Source organism: Poecilia reticulata, chromosome 5, assembly GCF_904066995.2.
Source record: "Poecilia reticulata chromosome 5, P_reticulata-male-v2, whole genome shotgun sequence".
Taxonomy (NCBI): domain Eukaryota; kingdom Metazoa; phylum Chordata; class Actinopteri; order Cyprinodontiformes; family Poeciliidae; genus Poecilia; species Poecilia reticulata.
The window spans coordinates 11,542,911-11,563,473 of NC_088834.1; the positions used below are offsets into that span (position 1 = coordinate 11,542,911).

Consider the following 20,563-nt stretch of genomic DNA (forward strand, 5'->3'; position numbering starts at 1 on the left):
GTGCAATGAGAAATTAACCACAGCTCGCTTGTTGCAGGAGAGAAAGAGAGAGAGAGTCGCTTTCTTTCCTACGGACCCTCCAGCTCATTCACTCAACACTCTGCTAAGCTGTTTGCTTTTGTTGGTCGCATTTGCCAGCCATTCTCACATTTAAGCCCTGCTGTTAGATTTACAGCGAGGTTTGACCAGGAAATTTGTGGTGGCTTAGATGTTTACCCGTGGTGAGCGGGAGAGAGCAAGCAGTGCGTCAAAAGTTCCTGGAGAGACTGAATATTGTCCTTTTCATCGCCAGAGAGATAAAGACAACCAGGGGGAGAAGGTTTAGAATGTGTAATCATTTTATGTGACAAATTAAAGGAAGGTAATGCTGCAAAGGGGGACAAATTTTCCCACATCCTCTCTGCTGGCCTCTCGGATTAATCCTCAAGCCTCTGGTCACTGTTCAAACTGAGCTTTGATCAGGTTTATTTAAAAGGTTTAAACCATTTTTTAGAGTTAAGGATGTCCAGGATATTCAGTGAAGTAGAATGCCTTGTCTTCTGTCTTTCTGAACAAGTGAGTAAATCACAGCCTCATGCTGGTAAAGTGGACTGAACTTCTGTGGAGTTGGTTAAGAGCTTTACTCAATGAATGAAGTCCATTTCCTCCTCCCAGAAGCATAAAAAAAAGGAGTAGTCATTCATGAAAATGCTGCACCCGGTACAGAACAGCGATGTGACCACAGTGTCCAGTAGCTGCTGTGCACATTAGTGCATGTTTGTAGTATGTTCACTCTTCTTCCTTTCCTTTTTTAAATGAATGAATATCCATTTGTGTGTGAGCACTCATGCACTTCTGCGCGAGCTTCAAAGAGCTGCACATTTTCCCACACTGCCAGGATCACTCCTCTGGGCTCCTCCTGTTAAAGAGACGGGGGCCAGAGGAGCCCTCTTTTCTTTCAAGGATCCTGGCCCAGCTCTGCTCTGTCCTGTTCTGTCCTCAATTGGACTTTGACTCGGTGCCAGAAAGCCAGGGGATGTATGTGGCTCGCCTCTGCCTCCCAAGAACCCAGAGTCTTTGTTGGGGAGAGTCTTGAGATGTTGAGCACAACTCTGCAAAACCTGAATGGTTTGATAAAAAACAGAGCTGGGTTTAGGGTGAGCAAGGACTTGCTACGGTATGAATGGTGTCACTAGATGCATGTGTCATTGTTTTTTGAAACCGGGCAGATAGAGAGTGGAGTGAGTTTAAAGACTGATGATGAGAGCACTGTGTATCCAGTCTAAGTTTCACTACTGATTAATGCATATTATATTATAGTATTGTGCATTTGCAGTTATGGTGTATCTAAAAAGTCATATTTTGTAATTTCAAAGATGATCTTGCAGCACTGCAATAATCTCCAGAACATTATTCTGATGTTTTGCATGGAGCAGGCCAATTGTTTTGTTCGGCTTCAGTTTAATTTGAAGTGCGTGTCAGTAAGGGCCCGGAGATATGGCCTAACATAATTCATGGCATGGATTTTTTAAGATGCACTGTACATTTCATGATGTTTCAAATAATTTCATTGACCAGTGATCAGACCCTGCAGACCTTATCATCGATTCTTTATCTGGAGCTGATTAATCCAACTTCTACAACTGAAATCTCAGTCACTTTTGATGGTGAATTAGTTGTAGATAACCATTGCTGCTATAGAGATCTCTACTCAGTTGCATTTTCCACAAAGAATAAGAGATATAGGACATATTGTCAAGCCCTACATGACAATATGTGCAAACCATGTTAAGTTTTGTTGAAAAACTATTACACTGCTCTGTAGTTATTGTTCCTCTTTGTAATCTGACATACCCAGTTAACAGATGTGCATGTGTGTTTCTGCAGGTTGTGTATGTAACAGCTACGTTTCCGTATTTTATGCTGCTGATCCTCCTGATCAGGGGAGTCACACTGCCTGGAGCTTTTGATGGCATCAAGTTCTACCTCTACCCGGACATTTCACGTCTCTCTGACCCTCAGGTAGGCGTCGATTCTCTCCACTCATCTGCTTTCTCAGAAAATAATCCCAGCGAAAGTTTGTACTAGAGCATTTACACCAAGCTGATCCTACTGGAAAAAGATTTATTAAATGTGGTGCGGTGTGTTTCTATTTGATAATTTGATAATTTGCTTTTGTTTTATTTTTAAACTCACAAAAACTTACAAGAATACAACTAAACTACAGTAATTTTCAATAAGTTTGAATGTGTGTTCTGCTGAGGCTCTTTTATGAGATTGAAAGTAGATATCAACATTCTGTACATTAATCCCACAGTTATGTTAAAATGTTATTTTATTGGTCTGATGTTATATACTAATCTTAAATGTTATGTTTTCTTAAGCTTAAAGCAGAAAATTGTCAGAATTTAAAGAAATAAAGGCTTGAAGACATCAGTCTTAGAGTGAACAATATTTCACTTAGTGAACTGAGTTACTGAAATGAATAAAATTTTCAGTAATATTGTAATTTATTGAATATGACTGTACATGTAGGAATTCTTTTTCAAATTTAATATGCTACTATGGTCACTCAGATCTTCATGTTTAGAAGAAGGCAGCCAATCGGTATCAGTCTCTGATCCTCATAGAAACCAGCATTCAAGGCTTTAGATCAATTGGCATCATTGTAAAAGCCTGGAAAAGCAAAATCTCTCAAACTTTGATAGTTTAAATCAACTGTCTTGACTTATAAATGTTAATAACCTTATCCCAAAGGTGAATAGTTAAAAATTTTTAAAGCAGTAACCACAATAATGTTTCCCAATATCTTAGGAAACATTTGTTGATATTTGTGCTACCAGTTTCTGTGAGAGTTGCAGTTTTATGGGATATGTTGGTCTGAAATTTTATGGCGTTGATAACAAATAATAAATGATTCAAAGAGAAACAGAATGATGCACGCAGTCTCAGCTCAGTCTCATTGACCTTGTTTGACAAGGCAGATTGTTTTGTTTCCTTGGCAACAGAGTACTCAGGAACAGGATAGTGAGTCATGACATCAAAAACATAATAGACTCTAGTGGGAAGACAGCAATACAGGGAGATGAATAAGATTGTTGAACTTTTATTGAGTTTTACTTGAATACACCTTTTTGGAGTCTACATTCGGCCAGCTGCTTATCAATAATTTAACTTAAAGACCCATTTAACTAAGAATTACAGTTCCCTGGAGCATTTTTACAACTGTCTGTTTGCAAACTGCATTAATTCTGGTTGATAATGTGAATCTAGACAACTGCAGATTAGAGAAGTAGATCTTAGCATTCCCATCTTACAACCCCTGTCTAATAATTATAACCAACTGCAGTACTTAAAGCTAAAAAACACGCTCAACACAATAATTAGCAATTAAATTAAACATATTTTTAAAATACATTACAGATCCCAAGCAGTTCTATGAATATTAAAGTATTAATTAATGGTAGCTGCTCTAACTTTTTCTATTTTTTATCCTCTTAACATGCCAAACTTTCAAAAACCATTACCTTAAGAATGGGAACTGTCCTTTTAGTTTTCACTGTACGGTTTCACAATCTGTAAAGTTAGTTGTTAATTAATTTTGTCTTATTTGAAGTGTACAAAGATATTTACACTAGGAAGTAGACCAAAAATACTAATATTTTGGGGGGTTTTTGCAGTGAAGAAAACCAAGAAATTACCGTATTTTCCGCACTATAAGGCGCACCTAAAAACCTTCAATTTCCTCAAAAGCCGACAGTGCACCTTATAATCGGGTGTGCCTTATATATGGACCAATATTGAGCCACAACAGGTCTAGCAACTACGGTAAGCAGCCGCCGACTTAATTTTCGCCCGTAGAAGAAGAAGCGCGCGGTGCATGCTGGGATAGTTGTCAGAGCGCTGGTTTGTTAATAAAGTTTGACTGACCTATCTACCTACCGACCTGATAATCAGGTCGTCTGCAGGTCATTTAGCACCATGTTCTCCACGAACATGTTGTGCGCGAACGGAGAAGGGTGACCATCGTCCGGCCACGCCCCGGCCCAGTCGCGGAAGGCTCTCCTCGCCGACCGGAGTCGGACTGTTTTGTTGACATTCCCGTTAGTTCAGCTTCATCTAGTGGATGCATAACGTAACTCCAGCCTCTACTATAGCGTCTATTCTATGCGCCTTATAATGCGGTGCGCCTTATTTATGAAAAAAGTTTTAAAATAGGCCATTTATTGAAGGTGTGCCTTATAATCCGGTGCACCTTATAGTGCGGAAAATACGGTACTTGTACTATGTAAATATTCGCCACGTTTACTTGATTTTTTTATTGATCCAGCTTTTACAGCCTCAAATCTGTGGAAAGTATAACGCCAAAAGCTTAGGTCACCTACCTTTAGGTAGCTTGGCCCGTTCTTCTCCGGATGGGAAACGTCTGTCAGCCATTTTCTGATCTCTCCGAGAAAATTTTGGAACATTTTGAGAAAACAGACACATTTAATAAAAAATGGATTTAGGCTGTAACATAACAAAATATGAATAATTTCTATATGCTCTGTAAAATTAACTTAATCTGTTAACACTAAGATACCCAGGAAAGTGCCATGTCAAAACATGCATAGCAAGGTTTTCCAAGTTTCCTACAATCCAGGCATGTTGGAATAATCATGCAAATCCTGATCATTGTGGGGATATTCCATTAATCTTATTTCTTCTGGGATAAAACTAACATCAGTTGTAATTAAATTAAACAATAAATGTTTGGTAGGTCAATACTTAATTTAGCCAAAGTAAAACAAAAATATTGAACTTTAAGTAAAGTCTGTGGCATTAAAGCGGCTTCATAAAAATCCTCACCATGCCTTCATATGTTGATTTGAGAGTGAGAACAAGTTGACAAATCACAGCCTGGCAGGGAACTTTAAGGCTCTAATTTAGCAATTTCATTTTTAGTTTTCGACTTGATTTCATCCAAGCACTTGTTTTCCACACTCTGGCAGACACATCATGTGGAGAGTTAAATTTATGTGATAATGAGGAAAAGTTTCTGCCTAATAATTACCAGAGTATGCAGTCGATGTGAAAATGTGCTTTCAGATAAAACCATCTGTTCCACCACAACTTCCTGCCAAGAAAAGGTGTTATGAACATTTTCTTTCAAGGTGTAATTCTGGATTTGGATGCTATGCTGCACCGTGTTGTTGTATTTTATAAACATTGAAATATTGTTTGTGTTTATTTATGTTGTGCTAAAACCTAAAACACAACAGAAAGCAAAAGCAAAAATAAAACCCTTTAGATAATTTAAAGCAGTAAAGATATAAATGTATTTAGATCAATTTAACTAAGTCTTTCTGTTTTTTTTGTTTTTTTTGAGGTGTCCAGATTTTGTACTATATGAGGGACATATCTATATATAAAAAGTGATATAGATGAAAGGTGCTGGAGGAAACAGCTATTAACGATAAAATGGACTCCTGTTGGGTGGAGGACATTAGTTTTGACCTTAAATTAGATTAGTTTCCTGTGGGACAATCAGTGCTCTGTTCTGTTTACAAGGCAACATGAAATGTGTGTGTGGATGGGTGTCACTTCCTCTAATCTATTCTATCCAATGTCCCTTCCTTTCAGACATTTAGCATCTTCTCTACACATTTTATACTCTTTGTTTTTTGTCTCGCTCACTTCTGCATCATTTTCCACATCTGATGTGGCAGATACACAACACAACTCAACTTAAAAACAACCAAATTCGTTAGAGAAAATAACTTCTTCACACAGAGCATGTATTCATAACCACTTAACTTTTCCCACATTTTGTTTTGTTACAGTCTTATTCCAAATTGTATTAAATTAATATTGTTCTTCAAAATTCTACTCACAAATACCCCATTATAAAGTCATGATATCTTGGATTCACACCAAAGAGTTCAGTCTTTATCTCATTAGACCAGAAAATCTGTTTTTCATAGTTTGAGAGTCATTCAGGTGAATTTTGGCAAACTCCACTGTTTTTTATTAAGGAGTGGCTTTTGCCTGACTGCTCTACCAGACAGTTATGGGGTTAGGGTACCATCATGTTTTGGCATAAATATCTCTAGATGGAACAAAAGTGTTTGTCAGTGGTTGAAATCATGAACAGTTCAAACCAGAAAGCTAACCTGAAGGGTATTTTACTCTGCACTGTCACTGAGTTTTCATTAAAAAATAACAAAGGACTTTATGAGAAGAAGATTAAAGTTTTCAAATTAAGTTGCCAGAATTTAGTTGCCATAATATTACGGAGGGTGTTGGATAAGAGACGCCCTTGTAATCAAATAGATTTGGAGAACTTTAAGAGATCAAAGTAGGCAAATGTTGCCAATCTGATGTGTGATGCTGAGAGGCTTCTGCAAAAGATTTTATTTAATTCTGAAATGCAAAACAAAAGGAGCTTCTTTAAAGTATTAGGGTCACCAAAGGAGACAGTTAAAAAATAAAATTAGTACTACTGCCAGATCTTGCGAATGTATATATTTTTTCTCTTACATCAACATTAGAGTTAAGTACTTTTACAACCAGGTTATTGATTGTTTTGTCGTTATAAATATGCATAAGTGAAGCTGGCATTTTAGCACTGGTTTGTAATATTTGTATATACATTGTGTAAATATCATACAAGTTATTGTGTGACTGAATGAAATTAGCAATTTATACTATACTTTATACTATTTATATTTATACTATACTTTAAGTTGATTGTCAAAGAACAACCTGATAGTGGAGGTTACTCAGCGGTCAGTAATACTGAGGGACTGATTGCTTAAAAGCAATGAATGCAGAAGAGCATGAAGTGTGAATTTGCTTAACAGAGGGGAGCAGGACGCCATTGGTCCAGATGTTTTGTTCTCAACCAGTTATACGAACATAAAGCTGGATTATCTCAAAATGCATGACTGAGAATCTGAACCAACATTTTGCTTAACTTTAGAAGTGTTTTCTTAGATATACTTTAAGACCTCTCCAGTTCATTCATTGATCATCTTTCTTATATTTCATTCTTTACTATGCACCACTGAACCATCAGGAATAGTTTCCTGGAGCCATAGTCTCAACATAACCAAACACAAGAATGCCAAATTAGGCACAACATCAACAAGTGATCCGCTCTGAGCCTGGGCCTTTAAGGTTTCCCTTCGCTGTGCAGCCATCAGCCGAGGGTGAACTAAAGGGAACATTAATGAACATTAGGAGAGAAAAGCCCGTTCTTCCACAGGAACAGTCCTGTGTTTGTGAGGTCACAGAAGTTACCCTGGTTACTCCCAGGAGGGAGCAAAGACCTTGCGTTTGTTAATTGTTTTTCTGTGGGGAAATGAGATTAGTCGCTGAATGGTGATGTGAGAGAGTTTTCAAAGAGTCATGCTGCATTAAGTTTGAATTTGCTAGCACCCCATGCTATCCTGTGGTTCCTAGGTCCAGCGCTGCTCCGAGAATGAGTTTCACCAACGCAAATGTTTAGATTTACCAAAACTGTTTTACATATGTACATTTCTGTGTTTTTGATAGACCAAATTCAATGTCCACACAAACATTAAAAACAAAATGTAGAAACAATTATTAGCATTATATTAAAGCTTTTAAGATGGGTTGCAATTAATATTTTTATGAATCTGATATTTGAACAATGTGTAACAATTATGTTTGGATGGATGGATGGATGGATGGATGGATGGATGGATGGATGGATGGATGGATGGATGGATGGATGGATGGATGGATGGATGTTCCAGAGGAATCACCTCAAACCAGATGTTGGACTGTATTTAATTTCACTGTCATTTGTGAATATTAGCTTCTCATTTTCAACAGCTGTGCAATAAAGGTTGATAAAGGTTATTATTTTGGAGAAAGTATCATCAACATCAATATTTCCACTAAATAAGAAGCAAAAAAAAATTGATAGAGGAAAAGCCTCTGAGTCTGAGATCAAAGCAAGATCCCAGAGAGCAATAAAACTATTATTTTCGAATTAGACAATTTAATTTCACGTAATTATTGTGGTAGAAGCCATTTGTTTGTTAAATCAAACATATTTACCGTGTTTGATGTTTGTTGTGAATAACGTATAGTAAGAAACGAACGAGGTAATTAGTCCGAATTTGTCGTATGTAGGACGTTCAGAAACTACAGCGACTGTGATGCGCCACAGCTAAGGTAAAACAACCCGAACAGGTGATCAACTCAAAACCACTCGCACCTTTTTACTCTCTCTGTCTCTCTCTTCTCTCTCTCTCTCTTTGTCGTTTAAGTATACCCGTTGCCGTGGCAACCACTCGCTCCTCGAGCCGAGCACAGATTACGTTAAAAACATTTAGCCTGTTACAATATCAGGTTTTCAAGCTTGATATTTATTTTGCGATCATTAATATGCGCTCCCCCGAATACAGCGTGGTTGATTAGTTAATTTTAAACTCCTGCTCTGCTAGTTATTTTGGTAATGGAAACGAAACGCACAGAATTGCACAACACCTTACTGAAACAATAATCACTGAGATTATTATTTTTGTTGGGTCATTAATTTGACAACGTTTTGTTGACTTTTTGTTGTTGTTGTTGTTGTTCTTTGATAAAATTATGAATGTTTTGATAAGGAGTCAGAGGAGGACGTGCTGGTCTCAGCGTCCTGGCGGCATTAAGCTATTTATTAACTGATTAAGTCGTGTTTTAGATTGTTCTTGAGAAACGAATCAGTCACGGCTGATTAGTGGGCGTACTCATGGCTGCACAGTGAACCCACTGATTTTTAGCAGACAGCCGCCCCACTCTCTTGCAGGTACTGCGTACCCCCGCTAAATCTTTTAGGGGTACGCAGTACCCTGCCGTACCCTCTTACTTTCACCCCTGCGTGTATTTTTAGCCACTGAAAGATTTTGACTTCCTTCAGAATCTTAATCCATGATTTATGCAACTGCTCCTTTGTGTCCAGCAAAAAAGAAAAAAAAAAAAAGTATTTCATTATAGTCACTGCTGCAACAAAAAAGGAAGCGTAAAAACGCTTTCTAGAAACTATTTAATTAAAATCTTATCTTAGGGAGTAATGCAGTAAGGTCTCAATTTTGTGCTTCAATAATTTATAAATAAATTATAGAAAGAAACGTGGTCGTCCTTTATGTGCCGAAGGACTTGTAATATTGTTGTCATTAAACTATGCAATAGACTAGTAATATAACAGGCATTGGTTTCTGAAAGTTTAAATCTGTTATGCTGTTTATATTCAGGCAAGACGTGGCAGGTCTGAATTCAGCTCACACCTATTAAAACTGAATTATTCGCTTCATTGTTCAGCGCTCTGAGCTAAATATACTGTTCCAATATAACCTAACTCATATTCATTTTTTAATAAGTAAAAGTTCTCTAAAATAAGTTGTTGGACTACTGTGAATCATAATAAATGTTACTTGAGAATATTGTTTATCATTTCGTGCTATTTGCGTCCTGGTCTTTGACTGCTTATTTACATGTGCTTATTTAGATGTGCTACATTGTTGCTAAATTTACATCAAAGTTCTTCTATAACAAAATCTTGACCTCTGGTATCTGTAGCAAACTGAAATCACATTATATGATATCAATAACATTTCATATATAAAGCTAAGAGAAAAGTTTGCAGTGTCATAAATGTAATGTTCTTTCTTTTGACTGCTGGAGTTAAATGGTTACATTTTGACTCTTTGCATGCCTGGAGGATGCATCTGCTCTACGAGGTGGATGCAGGATCTAGAATGTAAAGTAGGATATCATATGAAGTTTTAATTCTGATGGTTAAAACTTGGATTTCAAAATAAATAGGTTAAGAGCAATAGGAAGTTTGTTATAGAACCAAAAAGATGTGAATAAAGATGTGTGTCAACCCTATTAGCCTCTTCCCTTCATTCTCTCCTAGTAGAATATATAATCTGTGCTTGCAGATTATGTATTGGTCTTGAATTTATCCTCACTGTCTTTCAGTTTGAACCTGTCATTTGGGTAGATTAATGTGCAATATTCAAAGGTCGAGGTTTGATTCAACAATTAATGTTTAGACTCAGCAATAAATTATTAGATTCTTTCTTGTGTACTGCAGTGTACCTAGCCTATTTTCCTATATATTATTTTCCTTAGTTATGTCTAGCATTTTTGCAGAATACCAGGTGGATTTATGTCAGTCTATATTAGGCATCAGATGTTAAGAGGACTATATTTTTACCCGAGTGAAACATTTTTCAATGTGTTCATTTTACATTTATGCTGTTTCTTTACCTTTGATATTACTAACAGGTGTGGGTGGACGCAGGAACCCAAATTTTCTTCTCCTATGCCATCTGCCTGGGCTGTCTCACTGCTCTTGGAAGTTACAATTCCTACAACAACAACTGCTACAGGTAATAATATGTATGTAAACATAGAGTAAAAGGGACCGAGTGGGGAAAAAAAAAGTGTACTTCTTTTGCTAATCGTTTTATCACCTCTTCTGCCTGTCTGCTCTACTCCTCAGGGATTGCATCATGCTGTGTTGTCTGAACAGCGGTACCAGCTTCGTGGCAGGTTTTGCCATCTTCTCTGTTTTGGGATTCATGGCCTATGAACAAAATGTTCCCATCGAGGCTGTGGCTGAATCTGGTGAGAGAACATAAAGTAACATAATACTTCAAAAATAACAACAGCGTAACAAACTTTCAGAAAAAATGATGTGAATCTGTAGATATGGTAAACCTCAAAGTGAGTCTTGATGCTCATATTGTGCTAAACTAGATTAACCCTCCAAGGTTATATAACTCACTACTCCTCACTTAAGTGTTTAAAATGCTGCATTATGGTTTATTCAACTCATCATGAATAATTTAGAGAATGTGACAGAGCAGAGAAGAATTGAGACGTTTGTCTTAAAATACATCTATGATGAACTTAATGCTTCAGATAAGACTTTATTTCCAGAACTGTCAGAAAATAATTCCCAAACAACATAATGTTGATCCTCCTATTTCTGTCGCTGAGCCAATGAATTAGGCTTTTAGAGGAGACACATTATGCACTTCTGACTTAGGGTGCATTTACACCAGGCCTGTTTGTCCGCTTTAATCAAACTCTAGTCCATTTGCCTAGAAAATCTGGTTCATTTTGGGAGGGGTGGATGTGTAAGTGAGCTCTGATGCCATCATATCTTCTGATGCTTTTGTGTCACTAACTTAAGTGGTTCTTGGTGCAGTGCCACAACAGAAGAGAGGGGGAACAAGTTGCTCAAAGGGTTTGGTTCGTTTCACAGCGCAGTGTGAAAGCGAACAGCGCCAGCCGAAAATGTAACTAATGTTGAAACTTTGGTCACTAAAGGAACTGTGTCTACCGGACTTTCAAATGTGAAGACACCCTTAATTTCCTGGGGTCATACAATGTATCAGTTGTGGTTTCTGATATGGGCAACCTGGGCAAAAGCCCAGGGCAGCAACTTGTGGGGGGTGGCATGAGCTCCTCCCCACTCCCGGGTCGTCCAATTGCTGTCACTCTCTCACTCTCAATCAGAGGATTTGAATGTCAACAGTACCTTAATGCAAAATCCCACTAAAAAAGATTCAACTTCCCAGATGTTTCAGCTGATAGCTTGTTTTTGGATTAATTATTAATTAACAATTATCTGAGGGACACTCAGTGAGCATTGACAGTCAATTGAAACTCAAATTTAAAATAAAAAAATAGATGCAGAATAGATAAATGAATGCAGTAAAGACATGGTAAAAGTAATGATTCTCTGCTGACACAGTCAAACATTGAACATTTGTTTAGTAATTAGAAAAAACATTGAATAACATCCAACTCCAATGTCTCAATCAAAAGTGAGAAAAGGCTTTCAAACCTACAAACAAAAGAATCAAAACGTAAGCAAAACTTTCACTGTGTCCTGAAACCAAGTAACAGTGAATCATATTTGGATCTTTTTGTTTTTGTTTCAGGTCCTGGTCTTGCTTTCATTGCATACCCCAAAGCTGTGACTATGATGCCTCTGTCTCCACTTTGGGCTTGTCTCTTCTTCATGATGCTGATCTTCCTTGGCTTGGACAGTCAGGTGAGAATAAATCTTGTGATTGGAGGATTGTACAAACCCAAATAAACCTCACTTTGAACAAATAAGACAATGCATAATAATAATATGGATTATTATAGATTAAAACTTAAACTCTGAGTAAAAACAATGCTGCCACTACTGCCCAACTTTCAGGATAATTTTGACAGCATGTATTTTTTTCAGTGTAATTAGACTTTTAGGGAGAAGCATCAATAACTGGTGCAGTGACTCCATCTGACTGGAGAAAAGCTGAAAGCAAATTGCTTCTCCTTTTTCATTTTAATTTAATTAGTTTATGTCAGATTTAAATGCAAATTATTTTTAATGAAAGAATGTGAAATAACTAGAGTTAAAGGTCATTGTAAAATGTTTACGCATAACTAATTTTAGATAGATTTATTGAAACAAAATGGCCCAGGCCAGTGTAAACTGCCACAATGTTCAACCCTTCAACTTTATAATGGTTTATTTCTTTGAGTCTTCTCAACTTGTTGTTTTACAATTAAAAATTGTATCACATAAGGTTTCAACAATTGCTTTAAATAAGTCATACTGTATTTATTATGTATGTTATCTGTACATTATGTCATGTTTTTATGGTCTTACTTATTAATACCCTTACATCCTCATATACTTAACACAATATATATCATGGCACAAAATAAAGTGCGAGTTGAATCAACTGTGTATTTGTTGATTTGTTTGTTTTTCAGTTTGTGTGTGTGGAGAGTTTAGTGACAGCTGTTGTGGACATGTACCCAGAGACCTTCAGAAAGGGTTACCGCAGAGAGCTGCTGATTCTCTGCATGTCCATAGTCTCTTTCCTCATAGGACTCATTATGTGTACAGAGGTAAGACACCGATATAGTTCTGACTGGTATCTTTAGAGTAGTTATCAGCTTTTTAAACCTTAGAAACTGTCGAGTTTAAAGTTAACCTCAAAAAATAATTTTGCAGTGAGCCGTTGCTTTACATACCTGCCTTTCTTTTCTGTTTCATTTCCTTTTTTATGAAGTTACATCACATGCTGTAAGTTCAGTAGAACTTGTCTGATCCTAAATGTTAAGTTTTTGTTTGGATCTTGTTGCTTTTTGTGTTTTTTATTTGGTTGTGATATTTATTGTAAAATATGTGCACCATCAACATTATAATCATAATCTGTATCATCATCATCATCATCATCATCATCATCATCATCATCATCATCTTCAACATCATCATTTACAGGTAAGATTTGTTAAGATACGTCTTTGTGCAATCTTTATATAGTCAAGCTCAAATTGATTCAGATTTATATTTGAAATTATTTTCATTCAACCAAGTAAACCATGTCAAAACAGATTACCATAGATAGATAGATAGATAGATAGATAGATAGATAGATAGATAGATAGATAGATGTGTATATTCTAAACAATAAAAAAAATAATAACCTAAGGCAATCTCAACATAAGCTTATTTTACAGTTGTTGATCCATTTCAAACAGGAAACTCAGGAATTCAATACAATGTTAAAGTTTAGTATGTTTCCTGTGTTTGTTGTTATGGAGCAGCAGATTTAAGGGGTCTGACCTCTGTATTAACACCTCCGCTCAATTCGTTCTCTGCAGCTTCTATGAAACTATTGTAAGTAAAGTGTTACAAGAAGCCAGTTGTAAAATCTGATAGAGGTCAAAGGGTTTCCAGCTCTATGCGATGGTAGATATAAGTCATAAATCAATGTTTTAATATGTTTCTGTCTCAAAGTCACAGGTTTTCTCACAATTGCTATGATTTACATGCTTTGCAAGAAGATACCAGAGAAAATGCTAGTAGAGCACATTGTTGTTTCTGACTGAAGTGATTATTCTGTTTCTGATGAATTGATTATTGAAATAATCATCAACTAATTTAGTAATTGAGTCATCGTTAATTGGCATATACATACTCAAAAAGAGGCTATTTGTTGAAAAAACAACATATTCAAAGCAATGATTATGATATATATATGTTTTTTTTCATTTAAGATAAAAATGATATTTGTAAACATGTTTTACCCAAAACTCCTCAAGTAGCACATTTTTATCTTTGCCCAGCTCAAATTCACTTAAGAAATGCTGTATGATTACATTTAAAATGTTTATTTCTTATTTAGTAAAAGAATTGAATTATGTACTTATTTGCATCTTTTGATGTACTTCTAAATTTGTATAAAAAGATTCAAGTGATTAGATATAAAAATGTGTAAAATGTTCTATTTTGTGTTGTTTAATCATCAGAATAATAATTGTTTCTGAAAATAATCGTTAGTTGCAGCCCTAGCTGGTTCTCCACCACCGTTTGCTGTGCTCTGCTAGTCAGCAGGCTCAATTTTTTTGCTTAAATCTTGCATAAAAGCATAAAATCACAACTAATAAATGTTATATATGATATTATATACATTTTTATAATTATTAAACAAGTTAGCAGCAGTATGAATAGGCATTCCTTTGTTGTTTTATATAAAAGAAGGTTTGGCTTGAAATTGATCATAATTTTTCTTTTGTAGACTAATTTTAACATCTGTAGATGCCGACCCGTCACACTGTTGTGAAACCAGTATAAAGTATAAACATGTTTAGTCTAAATCTACGTCCTCAGAAGCCTCTAAATCCCTTAATGTGTTTCGCCCAGCTGATGTTCGTGTGAAAAGCTGACACCTGTCTCCTTCCATTAGGGAGGAATGTACGTCTTCCAGCTGTTTGATGCATATGCAGCCAGCGGGATGTGTTTGCTGTTTGTGGCCATATTTGAGTCCATATGTATCGGCTGGGTGTATGGTAAGATGAGATTTTAAAGCTGAAATACTACTAGTTTTTTTTCTTTTTTTTCTGTATTACCACTGACTCATGTTGCCAAGTTTGGGTTTTTTATGGGAGAGACTTGAGCAAAGCAAGTTTCACTCTCCTTACTGCAAGAATGTTGTTTTTCTGCCCTCTGCTGGAGAATACACAGAAACACATGCAGCATTCATTTATTATGACACAATTACGTATAAATCAGGTTATTAGGATGTAAGAAAAATAAAAAAATTATATTGACTTGCTGCTAAAGTTTGTCTTATATAAAGTTATCTAATACTGTATGGACATTATGTAATGACTAAAAAGAAAGTATGCATGTAGAAATTTTTGATACATGAACATTATTGTTGTCATGAATTGCATAATTCATGACAAAAATTCTGCTAAATAAGTCTGCTGTTACACAGAACATCACAAAACGCCTCTGGCTCTCTTGATGTTAACTTTCAAAAAACATTTTGTTCACATCAAGTCAGAAACGTAGCCTTACACAACGTTGAGCTGTCAAGAGGCATCAGTCATGTCGTTATTTTGATGATGCATGCAGAATCTTCTGAGTGAGACTTGTTTTCTTGCAGGAGGCGACAGATTCTACCTAAATATCGAGGACATGATTGGATACAAACCTTTCGTCTTGATCAAATGGTGCTGGATGATCCTGACCCCGGGCATCTGTGCTGTGAGTAAGAGCATGAATAAGAGCAGACGACACATAGATGAGCGCACAAGTGGCAAGCGACAGAATTCAAATGACTTAGATTTGTTTTTTCATAGCTTGGTTCGCATGGAGTATTAGTTTCAAACGGCGTACAGTTATTTTAAAAATAAAAATGTACCAATAAAAAATACACCAGTAGCTTCCAAAAGAATGCTTAAAAATATTTTAACTGTTTGCAATTTGTCTATTATTATCAATAGTCTGATATTTTTACTAATCCCTTAATTAGTGAAGTTATTAAATATATGTAACATTTTAAAATCTACCGTTATGTCTAACTTGGTTTATCCAGTAACTTCTGCGTCCCCTTTTTTCTTCTTGTCTCCTATTAATCTATACCCAAATCCACCAGTGACTAACCAAGAACTACGTGTGCCATTACATTAAAAGTATATAAACCCAGAAGGTAGATCCTTGTTATTTAAAACCATGTTTTCACTATGATTTGCAAACAATGTGTTTCTTGTTGATGCAGGGAATTTTCCTGTTCTTCCTGATTAAATACAAGCCTTTGAAGTACAACAACGTGTACATCTATCCTGACTGGGGCTACGGTATCGGCTGGTTCATGGCTATGTCCTCCATGGTGTGTATCCCACTGGGCATTATCTGGATGATCTGGAAAACTCCTGGGACCTTTTCTGAGGTAAAGAAATCTTAACAAGAAAGGATAATCACCGTTCTCCTTAATTATTATTACATTTGTTGGATTCTTCTGAACAGATGGTTGGCATATAGATGGGGTCTAATTACTCTTTTGGAGACTTGATGATGCTGTTCTCTGACTATGAGCTTTGGTGACTTTTTTTTACCTATCTACTAACATCCTGCTCATTGAGCATAGGCAAAACATACTTGGATTCTCTTCTAGTTTATAGTCAGAAGCTTAGAGTGGATTTTTGTTTCATGTCATATTTACACTATACGAGATGTCCCTGGAAGATCTGTTCAACTTAAAAAAGCTAATAAGTAAAATTCTTCCATCCTGAATAAATGTACTCTAAAAGGGGTTGGATTTTTCTTATTTTTTATGTGGAAAATCTTGCTATTACAATAAAAAAATTATTTATTAAGGCAAATTCATAGATATTTGCCTTATCTACATGGCTTCCAATACATTTACTATATCATAGAAATTTCAAACTTTTTCACAAGATGCTTTTTTTAATAAATATATAAATTGTGTCAGAACAACAGCTATACTTGTTCTTCTATCAAAGTTAAATATGTACTGTGATATATTATAATCAATGCACTTTAAGGGTGTATTCACATTAGTCCGCATTAATCAAACTTTAGTATGTTTGCTATAGAGAGTCTGGTTTGCTTGGGGTGTTGAATGTTTAAATCAATTCATGTGGACCAAAAAGCAAACTCTGGTTCACTTAAAAACCTAGGTCTCAGTTCGGTTGCATATGCATGTCGATGCAGACCTGAGACCCCTCCAAAAGCAGGAAGTGGGACTAGAATGCAGGGAATTCTGGGTAAATGCAACCAAAACAAATGGAAGAATATAATGCAAGAGAGAGAAATGGCTTGTGGTCTTTTACCAAAGACAAATGAGAAGTCCCGCATCCTCTAAAATCTGACACGGCTCCATTTGTGTTTACATTTTGTGAAGAAAGAAGTTATGCCACTGAAGTTTCCTTCAGTGGTTTTTGGTGCAGCGCCACCATCGGCGAAGGGGGAGAACAAGTTTTTCAATTACTCTGGATTGTTTGACACATTCCACATTCCAAACCGCACCAGCTGAAAATGTTACCAAATAAATGTTGTGATACTGGTCCACAATCAAACCAAGTCTACTGAGAGTAATATTTGATTAGCTCAACAGACTTCCACACTTCTGCAGCATCTGTGAGCCAAACATGGGCATCCTTGGAGTAAAGTTCAAAAGCTGCCATGTCGTGTGAAAACTCAAAAAAATACCCTAAAAGCCCAGAGGAACCTCTGTATATTTGTAACTTCAACCAGAGCAACACTTTATGCCGTGATCATCGTGGTGTATAAAATTAACACATCTTTCTTTCTGACTCTTTGCAGAGAATGAAGAAGCTGACCACTCCCAGCCCTGACCTAAAAATGAGAGGCAAACTCGCTGCCCTCAGTCCTTACGCTGCCAATGATGCCAAACTTAAAGCAGATGGCAAAATATCCACCATCTCAGAGAAGGAGACGCATTTCTAATTGACCCGGTGACTGACCGAGCTGCCAGCTGTCTTAAAGGACCAGTCAAACAAAAATGAAAACCGTCACAGCATTACAGGCCATCACACAAGACAAAAAATGGAAACAAACGACTCAGAGTGCTGTTTTTGTTTTGTAAAGAAACGAGTCTAAGAAATGTTGATGCTCATATGTAGTCTGCTTCTGTTTTGCACAGCTTTTAAATAACACAATTATTGTCTTAACTTTCAAGCTTAAGCAGCTGTTTCCTCATTTTTAGGCATTAATATTTAAAGACGTGTTGATTTTGTGTGCTAAATGGTGAAATCCTGTCCTGGTAACTTGTCAGTAATGGTCTCACTTGTGTCTGTGCCTTTAGGACAATAGCAGCGTGTTCTATATGGCTTGCTCTCTACAATCACTGGCAAATTGCGGAGATCCTATTAGGTAAAAGGTACCCTAATGAGACTGAGATGTAGCAGCTGGAGGGGCCGTTCTGAATGCATATTCATGCTCAAGCTACATGAGGGTGGGGGAGAGGGTCCATACCCCTGCAAGTTGTAATTTACCATTGAAATATAAGATCTGAGACTATGAGGATGTTTTTTTAAAAACTTTAGGTGTTGTAGACCAGCATGAAAACAAAGAAGAAACTAAACTTCTACACATATGTCCACCGTTTGGAGCGTTGCAGTATTACAGAAAGACAAAACAATTTCCTTGGTTTAAAAATCTTTTATTTTGAGGTTTACACTACATTTTTTCACATGGCTACAAATAGATGTGTGTGACTCGCTGGCTGAGTCAAAAACACACCTCTTTCTCCTCCAGCCGCCCTCCTTAAAGTCATAGATATCTGTCATTTCACAGTAATTATGCTGAGACTAACGGAGACTGACAGATAGATGTGCCTTCAACCCTGCATTTTTATTTCCTGCTCTGCCTTTAGAGAAGAAGATGGACACGCATCAGATGAGCATTTCAGACCTCATCTGTCCCCTTTATTTTCAGTCTCCTCATCTTTTTTGCTCTTTTTTTTCACTCTTCTCCCTTTTCAGCCCCTGCCTCTTCCTCTCTGCCTCTTTCAGTGTTTTCTTCTTTCATCTACTCAGCTTATTTTTCGCTCCCTTTCATCACATGGCTGGCTTGAATAATTACACCAGTCTCGTATGAATGAAATATAATACTTTGCATTTTATTACACATTTATGCCTCAGCAATATTATTTCTATTGATTCTGTTGCAATTCTCTGACCTTTTGTTTGAAACTGAGAACCTCATGATTTAATTTTTTTTTCTGTCTGAGCCACAGTGAAGGTGAAAGCAATGATCTAGTCTTCTGTGGTGGGAGACAATGAGCTGGTCTCATTGTTTAAATCGGTCAAATATCCTACACGCACTTAAACTTCTCACACTTTCTGTCTTTCTTGTGTTTTCTGATGAAAATGCTACCAGAGGAGAGCATCTGAGGAAATTAAAGCAAATTCTCATAATGTTTAGGGGGAGGCAAAAAAAAAAAAAAAAGTAGGTGAAGAATTCAGGAGTTTGCGAGAGGAGGAAGTTTGTGATCGAGAAGAAGATAAAAGAAGCAGAGGAAGTGTTAAATGCTTGAAGCGCCTCCTCTTATCAGTCACATTCTGTCTAGCAACCAATCAGCCCTTTAGGTGCTGGTGCATTTTAACGTTATCACCTCTTCACTCATGTTTCTGCAAGGTAGTAGTTGTGTGCATCCAAAATCCTAGCGTGCTGCTTAAAACTGATCACACTTCTGTAGTCATTGGTTTACTTCCTGTCTGTTGAAAAGTGTTTAAAATGAATTGCTGTAATAAAAAGACAATAAGACAATATTTCAACTTTTGATATGCTCAAAAGAATCTGTAATAGAGATATATTAAAAAAGGGTTAAATACTGTTCAGCACTGCTCTACACACCTTTTGGTATTCACTGGACACATAAACTGTCTGCTTACTCATTTTTAAAAATAAATATGAAAAAATTTGACTCATGATTGTGGCTTTTTATTTGTCTTCCATTCTTATGACTCATTTTTTTCTGTGTTATCCAAAATCTGTTTTAGATAACTCTAAGACAAAAAAAACAAACAAAAAATGTTTTAATAAAATATGAGTTTTTGTTTGTTTCTGTGAGCCCATGATGACTACTGTTCAGTATTCTGAAATATTTTTACTTAAAATGTTCTCCGGTATTTCAAGGAGTTTAAATTGCCCTGCACTCTGGTAAGGCTCCTGTGGCTTTTGGAAAAAAGCCCACAGCATCATGGATCATCTGCCTTACTGAACAGTGCAGAAGAACTGTTTTTCAATGTTTTTAATTGTCATTATTTACATGGTTTTTGTCTGTTGCCAAAATATTCCAGCAGCACTTAGCATGTTAACATTTGTGTTGGTAGGACATGAGCCACATTTTTTCAATCACGCTTAAGTCCATAACTATTCATACCCCTGGGAGATTTTGATTTAAATGTATTGTTATTCAACCAAGATGTTTATTTTTCAAAGCAAATTAGGTATTTTTCAAAATAAATATAAAAGGATTATCAATTTTAGAAAAAACTAAAATTATTTATATTTTATTGAGAAAAATGGCACATAAAAATTATTTATACTCTTCCCACTGATGCTAGAGGCACTCTCCTTATAATTGCTGAGCAGCTTTTTACATGTTTCCACTGGTATTTTGGCAATTTATCTTTGGGAACAAAGTTTGAAGTTAGAAGTCTTCCTGACTAGCGTTCTAATTTTTTGTTCTTTCTGAACTTTATAACAAGTAGTTTCAGGTAAGTCAAGTAG

The 20,563-nt window shown here is 36.3% G+C and overlaps 1 protein-coding gene across 1 annotated transcript in view; it reads left to right on the forward strand.

Moving 5' to 3' along the window:
• slc6a11b (solute carrier family 6 member 11b) overlaps nucleotides 1-19,754 on the forward strand; it is a 32,017-nt gene extending 12,263 nt beyond the window's left edge. The window contains exons 7-15 of the mRNA XM_081607018.1: nucleotides 1,867-2,001; nucleotides 10,267-10,370; nucleotides 10,484-10,608; nucleotides 11,934-12,046; nucleotides 12,760-12,897; nucleotides 14,742-14,844; nucleotides 15,447-15,547; nucleotides 16,062-16,232; nucleotides 17,630-19,754. Coding sequence (XP_081463144.1) covers nucleotides 1,867-2,001; nucleotides 10,267-10,370; nucleotides 10,484-10,608; nucleotides 11,934-12,046; nucleotides 12,760-12,897; nucleotides 14,742-14,844; nucleotides 15,447-15,547; nucleotides 16,062-16,232; nucleotides 17,630-17,773 — 1,134 coding nt within the window. The 3' untranslated portion in view covers nucleotides 17,774-19,754. The remainder of the gene's footprint in view (nucleotides 1-1,866; nucleotides 2,002-10,266; nucleotides 10,371-10,483; nucleotides 10,609-11,933; nucleotides 12,047-12,759; nucleotides 12,898-14,741; nucleotides 14,845-15,446; nucleotides 15,548-16,061; nucleotides 16,233-17,629) is intronic.
• Nucleotides 19,755-20,563: the final 809 nt, after the last annotated feature.